At 41.4% G+C, this 22,567-nt stretch overlaps 1 protein-coding gene across 1 annotated transcript in view; it reads right to left on the reverse strand.

Moving 5' to 3' along the window:
• Positions 1–272: 272 nt before the first annotated feature.
• NOA1 (nitric oxide associated 1) overlaps positions 273–22,567 on the reverse strand; it is a 28,633-nt gene continuing 6,338 nt past the window's right edge. The window contains exons 4-8 of the mRNA XM_048847164.2: positions 19,735–19,931; positions 12,851–12,982; positions 10,095–10,211; positions 7,785–7,902; positions 273–7,397 (exon numbers count right to left, since the gene is read on the reverse strand). Coding sequence (XP_048703121.2) covers positions 7,183–7,397; positions 7,785–7,902; positions 10,095–10,211; positions 12,851–12,982; positions 19,735–19,931 — 779 coding nt within the window. The 3' untranslated portion in view covers positions 273–7,182. The remainder of the gene's footprint in view (positions 7,398–7,784; positions 7,903–10,094; positions 10,212–12,850; positions 12,983–19,734; positions 19,932–22,567) is intronic.

A 22,567-nucleotide genomic window follows, 5' to 3' on the forward strand; every position in this document is an offset into this window, starting at 1 on the left:
GGGCAGCTATGAATAATTGCTTATAGGGGAAGGTAATATTAAGAAAGCATTTAAGGCCATATTTTCAAAAGTGCTCAGCACCCATAATCCATGCCCCATGACTCTTTCTTGACAGAGTCAACCCATCTGCTCCCAACAGGCTTTTACAGTAGAATTAAGTTAACTATTGCCTACACAGACATGTGAAACATTATCTTGCCCCTCTTATTCTCTGCCACAAGTGTAAAACAATCATAAAACCCGTCCTGAAAGAAGAATTTCAGAGCAGGCCATCAATTTCAATTTAATTTAATCACAAGAAGGCTCATAAAAGACATTGCATACTTTCTCCAGGCATAATTGCTTCCACACTGCAGTCCACCAGGATACCAAGTTTGACATATATAGTCAGGAATGTAACTTTTTTCCTTGTTTAATTTTTAAAACCAACATTCAAACACTGAAATGTGAGGGGAGAAATACCTGCTTGTAAAGTCCATTTGTAATCTGGAATAAAAATACTACAGACCCTGCCTTTATTACAAAAATACACAGCTCTGCTGAGATTGACTTCTTAGTCTTTGGAGACAGTATATACCAGGGAAAATCTTCAAAAGTCCCTAAATCCCTAAAAAAGTCACTTAGGAGCCTTTGTCTTACTGAAAGTCAATGGGACTTAGGTGCTTTTGAACATTTAACCACTCCCCTTAAGCAACGATATGATCTTGAGTCTCCTTTTTGCTCTGGGTAATTTATTTTCAAATACTCAGTGAACGGGGACCAAATTTGGTCACAATCTGCAGCACGCCCACTTGCTGGATAGCAAGTCTTTCCCCTTAGAAGAACTCCCAATATACACTGCATCGTTTCACTGTTGATGGTTGTAAAGTAAGGCTACATTTTTGAAGCAAATGGACTAGCTGCACAAAACATTTTTCATATCATATTGAGATAGGACAACTAAACTAGCAAATACCCATTGGGCTTGGGGGGGGGGGGGTAGGCTAGATATGGGCCAGCTTTACATTAGTGACAAATTTCACAATTATTATTCCAGCATGTGGACAAGCTCATCATTTGGTTTGTATTTGTTAGCAGACTTACAGCCTTGGAGGAATGTTGTAAAAGGAGAGGTTACTCACCTTGAGCAGTAACTGGAGTTCTTTGAGATGTGCCCCCCATGGGTGTTCCACTTCAGGTGCACATGCACCCCCACCTGCCTTTGACAGGAGATTTTTGGTAGCAGTGCCTCTTCAGCCATGCACCCTACACATCCTCATGCCCCATATCAAGAATATAGAAGGCTACGTGGGCAACCCCCCCTCAGTTCCTTCTTATCCGCCTGTAGCCAGAAATGGAGCATCGAGCAGGCTTCACTTCACTTCTGTTTCGCCATAGTTTAGTTGGAGGTTTGTTGCTCTTTCCCCATTTGAATTTTTTTTCCTGGACTTTTCATGTCTGTTTTACATTTTAATAACTCAGTTTTTACAGCAGAATGCAGCCAAACCCATTTTTCAGTTTCCCACTTTAAGCTAGTTTATTGAGCCAGAGGCTGTTTCCATGCCTGCTTTATTGTGACTATTCTTGTTGAGGCCTGACCAATAAAGAGGCTGTTCATTCTGAGAACTTTTTTTTAATCCAGTGGTGGTTGAAATGCCTTCTCAAAGCTTTGCTTCACATTCTCCTTACGTTGATAGCATGAAATATTGTGTATTTGTATAATAGCTTATTTGTGAAGTGAAAACCAGTTTTACACAATTCATTTTGGTTTGGAATAAATTCATGATTGGTAAGATTGAACTAGTGCCCATTTCCTGCAGATTAGTGGTGCTAAATTGTCTAGTAGCAGCATATGAATGACATAACTGAGATGTATTTTATGCAAAATGGCTCATGTGAGTTCTCACTGGAAAGGTTATGATTTAGTGAATGCAATTATCCAATTTGTATGCCTGTATCATTTCTGCATCTGAAGTTAGGAATATTGACTATGTTTCTGTATTTCAACTATGCTACTTTGGGTGACACCCACTGCTAACACTTCTGGTACAACATGGAAAAGCCAGACAGCGTGGATGGCCCATCAGCAACAACAATGGACTGTGAAAAGCTTGGCCTTCCTGTGGATGCTCCATACTGCCCCTGACTCATGGATGCTGTGATCCTACAGAGTCAGGTGGTCTTGTGACCTGATACTAAAACATACCTGGGACTTCTTGTAACTTTCCACTGTAAGGGGGTCAAGTTTGGGAAACAAAGGATTCCCGCCTTATGTAAATCCTATTTAAGGGTGGGGAGGAAGGCAAACAGGACTCCTCCTCTCCATGGCCTGTCTGCCCAAGAAGAAAAACTGCAAAAGGGAAGGCAAAGTGGGAGTCCAGACTGAGACAGGGATCCAGTCTGAAAAGGAATATAACTGGAACTCTGAACCACAGAAACTTTGGAAACTGCCTGCAACAATATCTAGGGTGAGAAATACTATTTGTAACCAATTTCTTTAGTGAAACTAGCTTAGTTTGCGTGTTTGATTTCATTTGTTAGTAATCTGCTTTGTTCTGTTACCCCTTTTACCACTTAAAATCTGCCTTTCATAATTAATATTTGTTTTGTTAATTATTGATCCATTCCTGTAATTTCTAGCTGGGGGGAGGGGCAAGAAGTGTGCACACCTGTCCCCACATTGAGGGAGGGAGCAAATTTCATAATATGTCTTTGGGCCTGCACTCCAAGGGAGGTGGACATCTGAGTGCTGGAGCAAGTCCCTTAAACTCAGTCTTTCCAGAGCTGATCTGCAGCTGGGTATGGCCTGGCCTGTGTGTGTTAGAGGAGGTTTTAAGAGCCAGGCTCAGCAAGGGGGCCCATGCTGGTAGAACTGGTAGACTCAGTGGTACCTCAGCACATCAGGTGGCTTCCCAAGGGGTCCAACCTGTCAGTGGCATAGTCGGGGAGGATAGTGTGCACTGCTTATGGCTCTGAAACACTGGTGGTGATTTTAAGTGAGTTTTAAGTGTGGTGACTAGAGAACAGACAAAGTGGTTATTGGTTTGTTATTTTCTGTTTGCTTATTTCAGGCAAGAGAAGTAGGAACAGAAAAGTATGAAAATGAGTGAAAGTGAATCTACCAAGAAGCTGGAGCTGCAGGTAGAGGAAAATGAAAAAAATATAACAGACAGCTAGAATTGAAGCAGATGGAAATTGATAAGCAGAAAGCAGCTCATGAGAGAGCCATGGAACTGAGACAGCCAGAGGCTGACAAAGAAACAGAAGTCCAGAAGCAAGCCCTGGAATTGAAAGACAAAGAAATTGAGGCCCAGAAGCAAGCCATGGAACTGAGACACAAAGAAATGAAGCATGACCTGGCTGTAATAGAGTGGAGGAGACAGAACCCCACACCAGGGACTCCACCTCTCCAAAAATCCACAAGTGGGAGCAGTTGTATCCACCATAAAATGAATCTGGTGACATTGCTGAATATTTCACCTTTGAGGGACTGTGTATGCTCCAAGCGATTTCTGATGATCAAAACATGACCACTTTAGTGCAAAATTGACTGGGAGAGCTCTGGACATAATCAATAAGATGCTCATGGGTGGTGCTTCCATTATGGTAAATTTAAGGATTTGGTTTTGAAACAGTTTCAGATTACACCTGAAATTTATAGAGTAAAATTTAGAAGCCTTAAGAGAGGGGCTGGATTAAGTACTGTGGTTTATGTGAACCAAATGAGAGATTTACTGGATAAGTGGGTGAGGAGAAAAGGTATTACAAGCTTTGAAGGAACGTGTGATTTGATTGCTCAGGAACAGTTCCTGAATATGTCTAGTGATGATGTAAAACAGTATTTATGGGATAAGAAGGTGGAAACGGTCGATGAACTTGCAATTTTTGCAGATAAATTTAAGCAATCTCAAGCACCTAGTAGGAATAAATCACAGGCAGAGGATTTTAAGTTTGGTGAGAAGCAAAGACCCTGTTTTAATCCTGGGAAGAAGGAGGATGGAGGGAGGCTGGACACTCACCTCCCCAAGTTCACTCATCCAGTCGTCCCAAATCTCTTGTGAAAGCAGTGGAGCCCAGAAGGTGCTATCATTGTAATTCCACAATGCCCTGTGCTGAGTGGGAACTGGCAGCAGGCAAGTCATGGAAATGCTGTGACCCAGAACACAGACACACCTCAGGCAATTGCCACTTATCACACAGGATTTGTAAAGGTTGCCACTGCACAGCCAGGCAGTAAGCACATGAAGGCTGTTAGAGTAAATGGCAAGGAGCTCCCTGTGTGGAGAGATACTGGTGCAGAAATCTCTGTGGTCAGGAGAGAGAGACCTGGTTCAGGAGACAGACATACTGCCAGGACAGATGGCAGAGCTTCTGTTAGTAGGGGTCACAAAATCATAGGGTTGGAAGGGACTTCAGGAGGTCATCTAGTCCAAGCCCCTGCTCAAAGCAAGACCAATCCCCAATTTTGCCCCAGATCCCTAAATGGCCCCCTCAAGGACTGAACTCACAACCCTGGGTTTAGCAGGCCAATGCTCAAACCACTGAGATATCCCTCCCCCCAAATCCTTATGCCTTTGGCTAAAGTGCACATGGAAGCTGGGGATTTGCAAGCTGAGTTAACCAAGGCTGCAGTTTCTCATAACCCAACACAAATTATTTTGGGTAACGACTTTTTCAATGTGGCTCAGGCTGTCCAGGGGTCTGTCAGCAGTGAGGAGAAATCTTGTGCTGGAACCCTGTGGGAAGGAGCAAAGCTACAGAAACTGCTGAGGAAATGAGTCTCTTTAATTCCTCTACTGCCCTGCAAATCAAGTTGCCACAAGGGGTGGGGGTGGGTAGAACCAGCTCCAGTGCAGTGACTGTTCCCTCAGGGGATGGGAGTGTTTTGCCTGATGGTAGGGAGACTGTACAGGTTGCTAGCTGCCAGGAAGTTGCAGTTAAGCAAGAGAAAAATCCTGCTCTAGGATGCATATGGAGATGTGTCCTGGAGGAAGCCTTAGAGGGGGAAGATACGATCCAAGAAACCGCTGCAAGGGGTGAAGATTCCATGGGCTCTGTAACTGGAGGCCAGCCCAATTCCAAGACAGAGGAGGGTACAGGGCTTGCCAATGAAGGGTCTGTCATGGCTGCTAGCTGTGAGCTCACAGCTCAACAGGGGACAGATTGCTCTCCAGGGAGCACAGGGTGTGTGCCTTGGTAGGGGGGCCCAGAGAAAGAGGTTCAGAAGGAATGTGGGGGGAGTACAGGAGTGTCTCCCCACTCATTGCAGAGAACGGTTTGCCCAGGGGAAATTTGCTGGACCTGCATCTGTAATTACAGGCACCTCATCTGTGGCTCAAGTTTTAAGGGGGAACTGTGTATCTGACCTCTCTGAGGGGAGCAGCCATACAGCTGACCTCGTGGGAACAGCGAGAGGTGATGGAGGGCACCCCAATCCAGGACCCACTTTTTCAAAATATTTTTCTTGCTGTACTTGTGAAAACTAACTGACTCTTTAAGGCGGCGGGGGAGGGGGAGGAGGAGGGAGGGTTCTTCCAAGCATTTTGATGTCTGTGAACATGCTAATGATCCATCTGATGAAGGGGTGGAGACAGCCACTTCCTGGGCAGGTAAACCCCTCCCCACAGCTAAGCATCAGACAGTGAGTGATGGGGGTGAACAACACATGGGTTTAACCCTGGGGAGGAAATGCAACTCCACAGGGAGTGGGCCAGTAACATACAAGGTCTCCTTACACTCTTTCCTTGTCAAAACCCCCAACACATACCCAAAGAAAGAACCTCTACAGAGAGGATGAGAAATACAATAAATGCTGAACAAACTGATCTGTTTAGAGAGAAGGCGTGGTATGATAATCATACTTGGAAGCACCTCTCTGTCATGAATGTGCTGGTAACTTTATGTCTCTTACTACACACACTGTGGGTTAAGACAAAGAATTTGATACTGGTGGTAAATACTTTAAAAATGTGTAAGAAGCATGATTTTTGGAAAAATCTTTGGTACAGACTAGGAGTGGTAACAAGAAAGTCCTATGAGAATACTGCTTCTCAGCTAGTACCTGTGGACAGGCTTAGAGCTTGGCATAGTGGAGAAAACATAACTGATCTAGACTGCTGTGAGGAAGGGGAAACCGAGGCACACCGCCTCATGGCATTGGTGGCTAAATGCCAAGACACCTAGACTTTAAAAAATATTGACATCTGCATTATGTACACAATGCTACACACCAAAATATTTTCTGGCAACCTGGGAACAGAAACCCAGAACTTTCCAAACACACCTATAAATGACATTACAGCAAATCCCTGAAGCTGAGTCTTCCCAGAGCTGATCTGCCGCTGGTGTGGCCCTGCCTGTGTGTGTGTGTTAGAGGAGGTTTTAAGAGCCTGGCTTAGCAGGACACGTTAAAGGGGGCCCATGCTGACAGAACAGGTAGACTCAGTGGTATCTCAGCACATCAGGTGGCTTCCCAAGGGGTCCAACCCGTCACAGTTGTCATGATGAAGAGACAGATGACTGTACATTTAGGGCTAGTCACAGCATGGGGATGTTTTGCTGGAGCTCTTAGTTGAGGCATAAGTCTGATTTCCTCCCTTCAGCTATACACAGTGGTCCCCTGGGTGTCGTTTGCTTATCTGTAAAGTTTTACATTATTGCAAAGAGACCTAGTAGGATGGACTCTAGGGGCTTCTTTCTGAAATCTTTATCACTAATTTCATGCAAAAAGCCAAAAAACAAGCAATGTGTCTCCTGTCCAAATATTGGTAGCAACCAGAAAGATGTACATGTTCTGACAGCTTCACTAAAGCCCTCCCTCCTGCTGTAACTGAGATTACCCTCCCATCCTGATGCCAGCCTTACTCCACCCACTGTAGGGGAAACAGCAATAATGTGAAGTGATGCCAAATCTGTCTGTTGAATGCAGAACTAAAGAGTCTGAATGAGACAGGCCATCTGTTAATGGGAAGTAGAGTGAAAATCACATGATCCCATGAGCTGCACTATGCAGTAGGCTGATACAAACTTCAAACCTGCATTTGGAAGGTCTTTCAAACATGTTTTACAGAAGCCAGTCTTAAAATCAAAACGAACGTTTTCTACAGAGTTCAATGAATAATTGTTTTCATAATTGTCTGTAAGCAACACATATGTCCAAGGGCTTTCCAGCTCCTGTGCTTCTTAAATTTTAGATACCCTTTTTTAAATTTGTTTATTTTTTCCATTTGCCTTTAAGTTCTCCACTAGGGGAGGTGGCTTTTTAGTTCTATAGGACACACTTCCTCTGATGCGGGTCCCTTTGATGACAACGATATGTGGCAACAGAGGAGGCTTACGTATCACCAGTGTTGTCCCTTCAGGGCTATAGGCTCGCAGCTGTAGTTTGTCTTCCAAGTGAGCTGTTACTGCAACCCAACCTGCGCAGATATTAGAACAGAATCCAGTTAGTTACAACCTCTTTCAAACAAAATGGGAATCGACCATATCAAATGTAAAAAATGGAAAGGGACACCAATTTAAATAAGTCAAAGGGTTTGATTTTCACACAGATTCAGCATCCCATTTAGATGAAGAATGGAAGATACTGGGTGCCGAGCACTTTTGAACATCTACCCCGAAAGTAGAGAACAACTGTTCATAATGACATACAAGGCAGCAGGCATTTTGGTCGACACTGTGTCACCTTTCCTAGTCAGAAGACCTTTGCAAGTCACATGATGCACCCATTATGAAATTACAACCAAGAACAAGGGTGCACGGCAGAAGTGGATTCCCTGCATGTGGAGGAGGAAATGCAGAATTACCAGCAGAGGACAACTTTATGTCAGCCACTGCCTCAAGGGTGCCAATTCCTTCCAGCGTAATTTCCTGAGGAATAAGCGGTGGGAATTCTTTCATTCGCTCTTCACCCCCCATGGGAACCTAACAATAAAATACAGGAGAAAGGGTTTAAAAGCTAACAAGAAAGACATCTTTAAACTTCTCAAGTTACAGAACAAGTTACAAAGTGAAATGCAGCAACTTAACTCTTTCTATTCTAACTGACTCAAACGCTGGAGAAATTTAAAGAGTATCTGCTCTCGCAAAACACTTCTATTAAAAATAGCTTTTGTACAGTTAAGGGACAGTTTGTTGAAACAAATGTCAAGGTGACACAGATTTCACTTAGATATCAAACGAACGTGCCTCAGAGATGCGACAAAGTAGCTATTACAGTATCAGAGATTGTCCTATTTGGGTAAGTGTCAGGATTCAGTTCCAAGCTAGTTCAATGAAATAGTCGAAGTTACTAATTACTACAAAAGAACAAAAACGTATGTCTATTGGTCAATCTCTGAAACATTTATTTTTGTAAATGGCGCAATAATTCATGAAGTGAATTCAGCAAGAGCAGTGAGTTGCACTGTTGCTTTGCAAGTGAAGATCAATACCAGAAGACAGGTTTCAGAGGAACAGCCGTGTTAGTCTGTATTCGCAAAAAGAAAAGGAGTACTTGTGGCACCTTAGATCCCACCCAGAAGAGACAGCTTAAAACTGCTTCAGATAGTGGAAAATGTACCATGTAGTATGGGGATCCTGAATATTTACTATAGAGAGAGTGTTTCAGTTTTAGTGGTATTGCCAAGGAAACAAGTTAAAAAACATCGAGATACGCATACATATACACAGAGGCCCTGCTTACAGGAAGACAAAAATATGCATTTTAAAAACATGATAGCTAACACATTTTAAAATCCTAGTGTTGAAATGGCAAGGCTATAGTATTAACACATTAGCTGGTTGAGGCAAATCAGGGGGAAGTGGAGAGGGGGGCAACACAGACTTTTAACTTAATCAGCTAATATATGTTAAAGTATACACAGCTTGTCTATGCTAGACTTCTGAATGTTTTACACAGCACATTAACCAATGTGCCAACTCCACATCTTTCTAGATAAAGCCTAAATCATGAGAGTATTGCTTTTTAAAAAAACAAATATTTCTATGCCATGCATCAGAATGTATTTTAGTCTAAAAGCACTTCAAATTACACTATCAAACAAGATATAGAAAATAAAATGTAAATATATTAAAAAACATGTAAGTCTTGCTACAGAAGGGCTATGGAACTAGGTGTCAATTTGAAATCTTTGAAGAACAAAGCTACAAGTAATGTCTCAGTAATCTAGTACATCCCCAGGACAATTCCATACAATGTTTTTTTCTGATCTCTCCCCTATCTAGGTTCAGAAGTCCCAAATGATGGGATTTACATCACTTCCAGGTACAGTATTTCTATTTCTTAATTCCACCTTGTTGCTCCTATTTGTAGTCCCTGACCCCTCTGCCTTTTATATTTCTCTCCCTTTGTGTTTTGACAATTTATATCTTTCCATAGCAGACATTCAGTTTTTGTTGCTTGTCTCTGAACTCCTGCCTGAGTAGCTCCAATTTGTCCATGTTTTTCTGGCATCAGTGCACCTAGCTCAGAACACAGTATTCCAGATGTTGTCTCATCAGTGCTGCAGAAAGAGCGGCTTTCTCCCTGAGCCAGAATATGACGCCTTGGCAAGTATAAGCCTAAACCTCACCAGCCATTTTTTAACTTTAATGAAGACTGCTCAGTAGTAATTTGTGTGCTTCTGAAAAAAAAAAAAAAAAGTTATATCCCTACCTCCAAGACTGTCTGTCTAATGTACGAATATGGTCCCTTGTACACAAGCAGAGCAGGGAATGTGACCCAGGTCTCCCAGAGCTCCAGACTAAAGTCCTAAGCTCTGCCCATGCCATGTTCCTCTGTCCATGCACAGAGGGAGTTCTCTTGATGAATTAGTTTAATTCTAAACAGGACAAATGTGTGTTGTGACTAGCATTAAGATTTTCATTCTTGTATCTGTTTCCCACAGTCAGGGGAGGAATAATGCATATACTCTTTTATTTGGTTTTCCCAGAAAGGGGAAGAATCACTGACAAGACAATGCATAGAGTTCTAGCATGGACTTAACAAAGCCTCTGTCGAGTCAAGCATAGGGAAACCAGTAACAGATGCCTGCTGAGCTACAAAAGAGATCACATGACCTTACTCCTTACACATACCAGAACACGGTATAGAAGGTGTCAAGCTGTCCTCTTACCTTCAGTAATGTTTTTCCAGCATGCTTCTGATAGATGCCATCTGCTTTCTCCAGGGTAGTAACATGGACTGGCAACAGGTTAGAAGCCACAACAGAAAACCAGGAGGATTTTGCTCCCTAAAATTAATGAGAGGTGATTGTTATCTGAATGGCTTGGATAAGGTTTCTAACCATCAGAGGAGTGAAGTTCTGGAACAGCCTTCCAAGGGAAGCAGTGGGGGCAAAAGACATATCTGGCTTCAAGACTAAGCTTGATAAGTTTATGGAGGAGATGATATGATCGGATAGCCTAATTTTGGCAATTAACTGATCTTCGACTATTTGTGGTAGATAAGCCCAATGGCCTGTGATGGGATATTAGATGGGGTGGGATCTGAGTTACTACAGAGAATTCTTTCCTGGGTGTCTCGCTGGTGAGTCTTGACCACATGCTCATGGTTTAGTTGATCGCCATATTTGGGGTCGGGAAGGAATTTTCCTCCAGGGCAGACTGGCAGAGGCCCTGTGGGTTTTTCGCCTTTCTCTGCAGAGTGGGGCATGGGTCAGTTGCTGGAGGATTCTCTGCACCTTGAAGTCTTTAAACCACGATTTGAGGACTTCAGTAGCTCAGACATAAGTTAGGGGTTTGTTACAGGAGTTGGTGGGTGAGATTCCCTGGCCTGTGTTGTGCAGGAGGTCAGACTAGACGATCATAATGGTCCCTTCTCACCTTAAAGTCTATGATTCTAACTATGTGTTCAGATAAATGGAAGTGCTATTAACTAACATATGGCTACATGGGGGACACACTGTGGATATGGATAACTAGGATTTTCAGAGAAAAGGAATTTGGATAATTGGAATGGCACTTAAATAAACAAACAAACAAACAAAAACAAAACAATCCTCCACTCAGGTCATGCAAATAAAATGATAGTCAAATGTTACAGAATGTGTATCTTTACACTAGCTTAGTTCACAATACTGAAAGTACTGCCAATGTGAACAAAACTGGCAGGCTAATTTCTGGATGGTGTGACAGACTTCTCCTGCCCAGCTGATCCTCTCAGACCATTTCCCAGACCCCTCTTGTTTACCAGACTCTGCTTTGGGGTACCTAGAATTCTACAAAGACTAAATAAGATGCAATTTCTTCCCTGCTTCCCTGTGACCATTGTATATGAAACGAATCTGACTACAGGTGTAAGAACCAGATTTAAATATAAATATATATATACACACACACACACACTTCTAAATAATAATACCTCCATATCAAATTTAAGCATGAAAATTACCAAAATGAATTGTACATCCAAACTGCAGTGGAAAAAGAGGATTACATCAAATCCAAACCAAGGAATCTAGTCTCCTGCTGATACATGCATACAACTCTCCCCACAAGCCCAGCGCTACACTACACACTTTTGCCAGCACAGATATGTTGATCAAGGGTGTAAAGATTTGTGATTGACATAGCTGTGCTGGCAAAAGCCCCTAGCGCAGATGCACTTATACCAGCAAAACTGTGCCTTTACCAACATAGTTTATTTCACTCGGGGTGAGGATGGTGGGTCCTAGAATAGGCTATATCAGCAAAAAATCAGTTTTGCCTGTATATACCACACCCACACAAGGAGCGCTTTGCTTGGATAGTATACTGGTATAGTTATACAGGCAAAGCGCTCTAGTGTAGACCTTGCCTAAGGCTGTTGAGGAGGGGTTGGCTGAGGTGGATCTATTTATGGGCAGTCCTTGGTGGGTTTTTTTATTCTTTATTTATGTGATAGGTATGCAGAGCACTGGATGGGCATTGACAGCTGCATTTTAGAAATGGAATAAATAAAACTTTCATTAATAATGCAAGTGTAGAAAGGGGAGAATGGACCCCAGACACATACACCCATCTGCTCTGCCCTTTACTATTAGATATTTCTTTAAACCTGGAGGAAACACTAATCAAATTTATTTCTACAATAACTTTTGAAAAAGCTCACTCCTTGCCCTGTTCTAATAGCCTTTCTTTTCAAAATGAAGCAAAGCATCACTAAGGGAAATTAGCACAAGTATTTAACATGACTGAACCACCATCTAACAGAAATAACTTTAAGGGAAATCATCCCAGTAACAATCACACGTCTATATGAAGGAGGTTTTACCTAGAACTGCTGTGAGTGAAAAGGATTAGCAAAGGACAGTATTTTTCCAGTTTATTTTTTCTACTTTGTTCATTGAATAGTGTTTGGTGTCATCATCTTTCCCTTCTCTCTTGATTAAACAATTCTTATAAATGTCGAAGGAAAAGCAGAAATGCCCTTAATCAATTTCCCTACCTATGTAGCTCTTTCATGTAACCACTGGACAGTGTCCCTTTAAAGTTGATTCATTTTGGCTACATGCTAGCACTGTTAGCCACCTTGCAAAGATTTGTACCCTTGTTCTTTTAGTGACACGTCAGTCCCAAAGCAATTCTCCGATTTCATTTAGAACAAAGCTCAGGACCTCTTTGGAGCATGCTGCAAGGTGCTCCTCTACGGTACAGAAATCTTCACTTTGGGCTATCATATGGCACAGCCTTTTTCTAAAGCATTTTTTACTTTACACAACAAGGTTTGTGTTTCATTAGTGGAAATCTTAAGTGCAGCAGCTACCAAAGAAATGGTGAAGAAAGCTATACAAACAGCCTGCTGGTGAAGGTGTTTTGTAACTTGTTATAACACTACAAAGCACAAACAAGATCTTATTCACAGAACATTACAAAATCCACTCTCCCTTACCTGCAGATAGTCTATGCGTCCCAAAGCACCTAGAAACAAAACCATTCCAGGCTTAAGTACAAAGGTCCGTGGAACAATGGCATGTGTTGGCAAGACAAGCTTTACTTCTTTCTCTGTTAGAAGATTTAAAACCTGAAAAGCAAATTGTATGACCATAACTCATTTTGGATGCCTTTACAAAAATGATGAAACCAATGCTCTTGCTTTATGGGGAAAAAGAAAGATGACCAAATATACTTGAATGGAGAACATCTGTCTCAAATGATCTCATACAGAAATTACAGACAAGTAGGACTGCATATTCAGTTCAGCCACGGCAAGAAAGTGCTCATCTTTTTTAACAATTCACACATAGTGACTTAAAGTGGCTTGTAACATGGACACTCCAAACTAACAATATGAGTCTAAGGCTTTACAGTCTAAAGAGCTCAAGCCAATTTGTCCTCTGCAATGTTCACAGAATCAGCTTACTGCTACTTTGTGTTACATCGAAGATTGCGGATGGTTCTTGCTATGCTTCCACACAAATACTATTTATTTGTGGAACAACCTGAAATGAGATTGAGATCCCCAGAGTAAAAACACATTGCATTGTGCGGAACTCTCACTGTCTCCACTCAGGAATTACTCTTTATCACTTTTATTATGAAGCCACTAATAATAATCAGCCAATTGTTTCCTGCTCTACCACAGCAGATTTTGTTAAGCTTAATGTGCCAGCAGTTCAAGGTACATTAAACAGAATTTTGGATCAATATTTCTTACAGTTAGCGTTATGGCGATTCTGGGTTCAAGGAGGCTATTTCAGGTATTAGCAAGCTTTCTGCTATAAAACTGTAAATCGTTTTAAACTGACTAAGGTTTCAGAGATCTCTTGTCCCCATCTCTACCAGCGAAAAATACTTTGAGAATAAATTCTCTGGAAATGTAACTGAGAGATTAGCTCCTCGGCATAGGTTTACGTGCAATAGAGTTCCAACTTAAAAAGCAGGAACTACTGTGTCTGATGGGCCAGGCACAGCGAGAGACTCCAGCTTAAAAAACAAACCTCTGCCTGAAATGTTTTTCCCACTATTGTTATAAATAATGCTTATGGTGACTATAACTGAAAGGTACTTTCCGGCATACTTTGTACATTTAATGAGACTATGTGTGCAGTCAGTTTCACCTCCCCACCAACCCCGCAGTCAGCTTCCCCGGTCTGTGTGGGTCTTTCGCACACAGGAACAGTAGAGAGGAAAAAAAAATGTTAAAAAGAGAAAAAAGTGACTGGAAAAGCACAAAATGTGGCAGTGGGATCCAGGCCCAGGTGCAGTACCCAACATTACTTTTAACTTTAAAGCACTGACTAGATTCCATATTGACAGCATCCCTTTCTCACACACTTGGAATTTTCAGCACAAACAGAACCATACTCTTATAACCATGCACCTAATCATGCCACAGCCTCGCTAACATTCAAGTGTGTACCACAGTGTGGCAACATGGTTAGGTCTTGACTCTACATTAAAAGACAGAACCGTTTTGTCAGCAACTACTATGTTGTGACTGGGTCTCTACACACTCTTTCTGTAGTGTAGATGGAGCCAACTTTAGTCTGAAAATCTTGGCAACTTTTGCAACAGTTCTGAAATAGTAGGAGCCTTCTAGACTGCAAGCTCCGCAGATAATATTCCAGAGTATTAGATAATACCTAGTGCTAAATTTGACAGTTATCGAAAACCCTTTGTTTCTGTTTCTAGAAGTTTAGGTGTTTTCTCTTGCTCCCTTATAAAACTGAACATCTTTAATAATTCATAGAGTGAACTAGCCTACTGGCAAATCTATCTACATCAGCTAACCCTCACAAAAATGTACAGAAAGCAAAGACTGAAAATTCCTGCTCCCCACCCCAAAATTGGTGCCCAGACAACCCTCCTCCTCTCCAGCCAAAAAGAACAGCGTGACAAGAGGAAATTCTATCCGAACTTTGGCATGTCTCATACTTCCCCACGTCACAGGCACTCCAAGCTTAATCAAAATTAGAAATATCTATAGGAAGTTACTGAACACAAGTCCATTCACTTTCTATGCTCATTCAATTCCTGACAGCCAGGGGCCACTGTGGTGCTGGAACTGAGAGCTGGGAGATTCTTCTGTGCTCCCAATGCTCCTGCTGCTGGCACCCTGGCAGTAATGAGGAGGCCCAGTCAGCATGACTGGATGCAGAGAGGCGAGGAGCTAGGTCAGAGACAGAAGAGTCTATAACCACTAAAGCACACTTCTCTTGGAACTTGGCATATAATAATCTAGGATTTCTGAGTCTCCATGTTCCTCTGCTGTCAGCAAATAGTTGCGAGTCCTACTGGAAAAACATGTCTCATCCCCTGCTCTTGTAAATGGTGCACATAGCAGTAGTAGGGTGTCATCATCTATCAATTACTTCATTAGCTCAAGTCACAGACGTCTATGCTGTAGCACTAAAGGTCTGAACCCTGCTGATGAACTACATGGGAGCCAATAGGGTTCCACATGATAGACATTCCCGCCCCCCACCCCCCCAGTTTGATATTAAAAACCTAGGAAATTACACACAAGAACTATATTAAAAGAATGTTAAGGTTGCTAAGTCAAGTACTCAAAAATTAAGAAATGTCAGAATTTAGATTGCTCATGTAGCCTTAATTTGACTCCCCTGTACCTATGCACTGTGATGCAATATTTAATCACATGATCACATACTAGTTTTTCCACAGGACCCCTGACTCATTTAGTGCACAGGATCATCCTGGTGGTTAGGGATGATCACAGCTGTGTAGTGAAGGAAGCTGTTGTCTGTAGGACCCCTGCCTCATATGTTGCAGAAGTTGGAAGGTGCATGAGGCAATGGACTACAGAAAGAGTAAGGATGGTGTCATAGCTTCGACAGCTGAACAGCACCCTGGAGAATGGATTTTCTCCCCGTCTTGGGCACACAGGTCCTATGAGATACTGGGCAAGTCATTTAATCCAAACTTTTCACAGGGGGTCACTAAACCTGTAGGTTCATGTTCTGGGTGCCCAATGTGAGACTACTGGTGTCTGATTTCCAGCCGTGCTGAATGGTCACATCTGCAACTGTTCTCCCAACATATAAAGTGCTACAAAATACTAAGGGCATGGCTACCCTGGAAACTTCAAAGCACTCCTGTGGCAATGCCTTGAAGTGCGGGTGTGGTCACGCGCCTGAGCGCTGGGAGAGAGCTCTCCCAGCGCTCCTGGTAATCCACCTCCACGAGGGGATTAGCTCCGAGTGCTGGGAGCGTGTCTCCCAGCACTCCGAGCCTGTTTACACTAGTGCTTTAAAGTGCTCTGACTTGCTGTGCTCAGGGGGGTGATTTTTCACCCCCCTGAGCCAGCAAGTTAGAGCGCTATAAAATGTAAGTGTAGCCAAGCCCTAAATTCTCTGAAAAGTCAGGTCCTAGATATCTCAAAGTGAGGATCCCACTTAGTGTGTATTTTTCATGTTAATGTCTCTGTCTCTCAGTTCTCCCTTCTGTAAAATTAGAATAATGCCCCCCCATCATGTCACAGGGGCATTGTGAAGATTAATTTATGTTTGTTGAAGTAGTCAGATACTATAGGAGCAAGACGAAAAGGCCCATGACATAATTAATAATCCTGTCTTCAGAGCAGGATTGGTATAGTGTGCCTGGGGCCACACGTTATTCATCAAAGGTAAAATGAAAATTGAAAAGCTGCTCATTCATTGAGCACCATCCAATTTACATGCTGAATAAGGCGGGGTCCTGTGGACAGAAGTGTGATCATGTAATTAAAAAACAGTTTATAATGCATACGCACCAGGGGACTGGATTAAGTTTACATGGGCAATCTTAAATCTAGCATTTCCAAACTTTTGAATGGTTGACTTTGCAACCCTAACACTCTTTCAATGTAGTATTTTGTGTGCCATTATTAACTAACTTCCTGAGGCCTGAATCATGATCGAGTCCCCATTGTGCTAGGTGCAGTACAATTAATCATTTGTGTCTATAAAACTTACTCATATCAAACATCGTTTCAAGTGAATCCAAACCACACACATTAGCTAGGTGCTTCTACTCAATTAAAAGATATTAAGGCCAGAAGGAAGCATTGTAACCATCTATTCTGAGCTCCTATATAAAATTCCAGCATCAAGCCCATAATTTGTGATTGAGCTAGATGTATATACTAAACTGACCAGCAGTGAAATTGATGTTAACAGTAAATCTGCAGTAGGTGTCAGAATATTTACCCTGTTGAGATGGCTGAGGCAGGAGATGCCTATCTATTACAGTCCTGGAGCCTGACTGAAGCTGAGAGTAATAATAAGGTGTGAGCTCCTTTATACATCTCAACAGGGCAATCATTTTGAAGTCTGACTGAGGATGCTACTGAGATGAATGGGGCAGTTCACACCTCTCAAGTTTTTTGGATCAGCCAGTCTAACATTATTTGAAAGTCTATCGTCACAATTAGGCCGTGTCTCTACACAGAAGTTGAAACACTTTAATTATAGTGGTACAGTTAAAGCAGTACCAGCTGCCTAGTGTGGCTGTAGTTATCTTGGTATAAAGGTGCTTAGTCCAGTAACACTCATTCCCCTATATGTTGGGGAGTAAGCTATAACAGTATAAGACTCCTTTCTATTGATATAGCTGTGTCTACACCAGGGTTTGTACTGGTTTAACTACTTTGGTAAAAAAATAATAATTATTATCCCTCTAACCAAAAGAATTCTACTGGTACAAAATATGCGGGTAGAAAGTCAAACTACTACTACTAATTTTTTTTTAAAAAAAAGGTTAACTTCAATTCTGTAGAAAACAGTTATATCCATTGTGACAAAGTTCCTCCTCTGCCTTGGTGGGTCCTGCACTTATTGGCGGATTTGCTCGCCTCAGAGATTCACGGCAGCCCTCAGTTTGGCCACTTTTTGCTAGTAGCTCAAACTTGCCGTTCATTCGGTTAACCTCATCACTGGCCAGCATGGGGAAAAGGAAGGAGAACAATCCTCGCCGTCTCTGCTGGTCCACCCAGTGAGTCGGGGGACAGGCCAGGGACCTTCCCCTCTGGTGGGACCCACAGTCCAGGTCAACTCCTCCTGTATCCAATAGGGAGTTGGGGAGATGGGGGGAACCCGGGCCCGCCCTCTACTCCGGGTTCCAGCCAGAGGCCTGTGGATCACAGCTGTCTACAGTGTTTCGTGTAACACCTGTGTGACAGCTACAACTCCTTGGGCTACTTCCCCATGGCCTCCTCCCAACACCTTCTCACCACAGGACCTTCTTCCTGATGCCAGATAGCATTTGTACTCCTCAGTCCTCCAGCAGCACGCTCTCTCACTAGTGAGGTCCTTTTTAAACCAGGTGCCCGGATTAGCCTGACTGTCTTAACTGATTCTAGCAGCTTCTTAATTGGCTCCAGGTGTCCTAATTAGCTTGTCTGCCTTAATTGGTTCCAGCAAGTTCCTGATTGTTCTGGAACCGCCCGTTTCCTTATCCATGGAAAGGGGACCTGCTTAACCTGGGGCTAATATATCTGCCTTCCATCACTCTCCTGTAGCCACCTGGCCTGACCCTGTCACACCATAGACAGATCCTAAGTCCATGTAACTGTGCAGGATTTCTACAGAGCATATTTCCAGTGGTTCTATTAATTTTAAGGCCAAAATTTTAAAATCCATCTAGGGAATTTGGACTTCTTATTCCCATGAATTTATCATTCAAACCCTTTAAGCAGCTTTGAAAGTCTCAGTCCTAGGTACTCTTACACTAAAAATCGTATCTGTTTAAACATTAAAATCTATTTAAAAATTGATCTAGTTAAATAAAACCCAATGTAGATTTAAATGGGATTAGCTCTATTTGGTAAACAACCAATGCAAAGCAAACTCATTTAAGCAATGGTTATACATTAGGGGGTTGCACTGGTTTTACTAGATGGATTTTAAATCAATTCAGTTAAACCAATATAATTTTTTTTAGAACAGACAAGTCTCTTGTGATCTGATTCTCACTCAAAACCAGACCTAAAGATATAATCCTATATCCTGCCACCAGATCCTGTTTTTAATACTCCGAGCCATTCATTCCTCCTACAGAAATGTACTACTACAGAGAGACACATTCAGGGCTCATCTACAAAAAACTGGTCTGTAAAAAGTTCACTAACATGCTTATAAATAGCGCTTGGTTCTATCTCCATTGGTAAATACCCATGTTGTAAGGTGGTTATGGCACTACTAGCTACAGCAAACCACCCAGCGTGATAAATTTTGCTATATAAAACAGGCCTTAGTACTAAAAGTGGGCAAATTATTTTGGGGAAATAGAAATTTATCCTAAACAATGCAGTTTTAGAGGCTCTAAAACAATTTGCAAATTCAGATTGAATTTGATGAATAGTTTTGGCTGAAAAAAGAAAAAAAATATCAAAAAAGTTAAAAAAGTTCATTTTGACCATTTCAAAATGAGTGAAAACCCCCTAAAAATGGCTGAATTGAAAAACTAGAAAAATTTGTTTCAAGTTGACCAAAACACTTCAGTCAATTAGAAACAAATTTATGTAAAGTTTTTTGATTCAATAAAATTTTTTGAATAAAACGAGATTCAAAATGGCTTCTTCCCCCCCAACAAATTTTGGTTCAGCGCCGAACAAAAAAAAAAAAAAAAAGGTAAAATAAAATCCATTATTCGCTCAGCTCTACTTATTACACAATACTCTTGATACACTGGGTGGCAGTAAATGATTACCTGGATGCTAGAGTCTTATTTCATAAGGATATCAAAAATCTCTTTTTCTGCACTGACAGTTAACTAAGACAGTACTCCCTCTCCCAAATACCTATCTTCTCAAATGCAGACAGACAGAGCACCTACACAATTTTCTTTTACAATCCCCGGCGTGTCAAAAAACCAGCGAGCATCCTTCAGTTCATTGTGTGTAAATTCCACTCTCTCTTTAGGCTTGTCAGATGAAAAGACAGGCTCCTCTTCCATGTTAAAAGAGAGCTCATCAGGATCAAAGTCAATGACAGCTTTTGACTTCTGTTGTTGAAATGTTCTTCCAACTCTTCCTACATTAAAAAAGAAAAGTATTTTTAATAATTTATGTTACTTTACATTTTCTTCAACTGGAAATTTTTCTTCCTTACAACCGAAAAATAAATAAAAAACACATGATAAAGTAATATAAATGTGATTTATGCTTACAAATTTAAATGCTCAAAAGTCAGGATGTTAAAAAGTGACTTATGTTTCTGTATTTTAATTTTCCTTCTTGTCCAACAAAAAACGAGAAATCCAGTGCTATTAGCAGTCCCCCAGATCATGGACCCGCTATAATGTGCTATTATTATTATTGTATTACAGTAACCCTAAGGACCCCAATCATGTTCCCATTGTTCTAGGCATTGCACAAAACACTTTGTAAATTAGACTTTTTTTTATATATATTTAAGACCTTGATCTTTCAAACACTTATACATGTGCTTAACTCTACTTGTGAGAGTATTGACTTGGATGGAACTGCTTGTATAAATGTAAGCATGTGCATCTTTGCAGCATAAGGCCCTTGATTTGTGGCAATTTCAGTCTCCGCAAGGGGAAAATGGCCTGCAAAGCTTACAACTGCACAAAGCGATGAGCACATCCACTCCCAGTCTTTACACAAAGTAAAACTATTTCTCCATGTTTATTCCCCCCCCCCCTACTGTTCCTCACACGTTCTTGTCAACTGCTGGAAATGGCCCACCTTGATTATCACTACAAAAGGTTTTTTTTATTTTTTTCTCTCTCTCCCCTGCTGGTAATAGCTCACCTTACCTGATCACTCTCATTACAGTTTTCAGAGCTCATTACAGTGTGTATGGTAACACCCATTGTTTCATGTTCTCTGTGTATATAAATCTCCCCACTGTATTTTCGACTGCATGCATCCAATGAAGTGAGCTGTAGCTCACGAAAGCTTATGCTTAAATAAATGTGTTAGTCTCTAAGGTGCCACAAATACTCCTTTTCTTTTTTATAACTGTTAGTTCAGACTCACAATCAAGAAAGCCCACATTATATATAGTATACATCCATTTACACATAACGGTTTCTTTTATGTTTTCTAAGTCTTTGCTCTATACATAGTGTTAATAAGAAGTGTTTTAATTATGGTGTGACACAGGGCCAGAAAGGATTACACAACTAGCAGGCTAACTGACCCAGATTCAACCTTTAGAGATAAATTAGTAGATAATAGTTGTGTTTTTGTGTATGTTTACAAATACATCATTAGTGGTTAACAATGTAACCGAATGGTTCCCATTGCTGTATTCTGTTAATTCAGAGATCAAAAGAAGATATTAACATTTAGATGAACTGTGAATGTAGTAATATTACTATCTTCATTTCTCTTTGAAGTATGTAGTAAACTACCTGTAACTGGGGGGAGATGGACAGCTGCCTTACGTTAATCCATGTAGCTAATTAGTGGTGATGCTTAAGAAATAGGAGGTTACTTCAAAGCTACTATTGTTCACACAAAGACTGCACGCTGCCAAGAGGCTGCCAAAGAACTATAAAAAGAACTATTGGGCCCTGACCCTGTTATCTCAGATTTGCTTAAGCTTGCCAGGGGAAGTTTGAGTCCCAAGACTGAGATCTCCAGTCCCATCTGGATCACCCTGATATTGGACATTGGACTGTAACCTATGGACTAATTCTGAAAGAACTCTTTGCAACTTTAAAGCTCACCATCCCTACAATGAAACTGACCTAAGATTTTTATTCAGGTTTGGGTGTAGAATGATCTTTTAACCAATACCCACTCTCACTTCTTTAATAAATCTTAGTTTAATTAATAAGAATTGGTGGTAAGTGTGTATTTGGGTAAGATCTGAAATATTCACTGACCTGGTGGGTGATGTATCTGATCCTTTGGGATTGGAATAACTTTTTATAAGATGAAGAAGATTTTCAGTAATCTTCATAATATTTGAACTGGCTGTCTGGGTGGGAGCTCAAGGCTGGGTTGCTTTAAGGGAGCTGTGTTTTGGCTTCTGGGTAACCAGTTAGGTATCGTAGAAGCTGTTTTGTTGCTGGCTTGGTGAATCTAAGTATTAGAAATAACTACCAGTTTGGGGGATTGTCTGCCCCCTTCTGTGCAGTTTGCCCTGATTGAGTGATCTAGCATGGCCCCCCTGGGATCCCAGTCACAGAGGAATATGCCTGAACAAAAACTCCAGATCTGAACATTTCTGAACTTGCTGGAAATCTAAAACCTAACTCAGTAGCTGGGCCTATCTCCAGCTATATTAAAGTGTCTTTGGATGGCATTCTCTTTGAAGGTAATTGTAACCTTTTAGCCCATTTCTACAAGACACACTATCAGTTTGCACACTACCAATGAATAGCCAATACAATTAAGTGTATTAGTCTTTTTTATTTTGGAAAAGGCGAAAGAGCTGCGATGCAATCGTGGAAATCCATTAAATCACCTACACCAGAAGGACAAGGACTGAATTGATGCATTGGTGTGGTGTCCAGAACATATATATATATATATACACCTCTTATCGGGTAGAATGAAAACTGGTGACACAAAAAACATCTGAAGTTATGACTTTTAGAAAGTTAGAGATCCTGCATATTAGATTTTCACATATTCCAAGGACAGAAGGTACCATTGTGATCATCTAGTCTGGCTTCCTTTATAACAGGCCAA

This window comes from Caretta caretta, chromosome 4 (genome assembly GCF_965140235.1).
Source record: "Caretta caretta isolate rCarCar2 chromosome 4, rCarCar1.hap1, whole genome shotgun sequence".
NCBI classification, from domain to species: Eukaryota; Metazoa; Chordata; order Testudines; family Cheloniidae; genus Caretta; species Caretta caretta.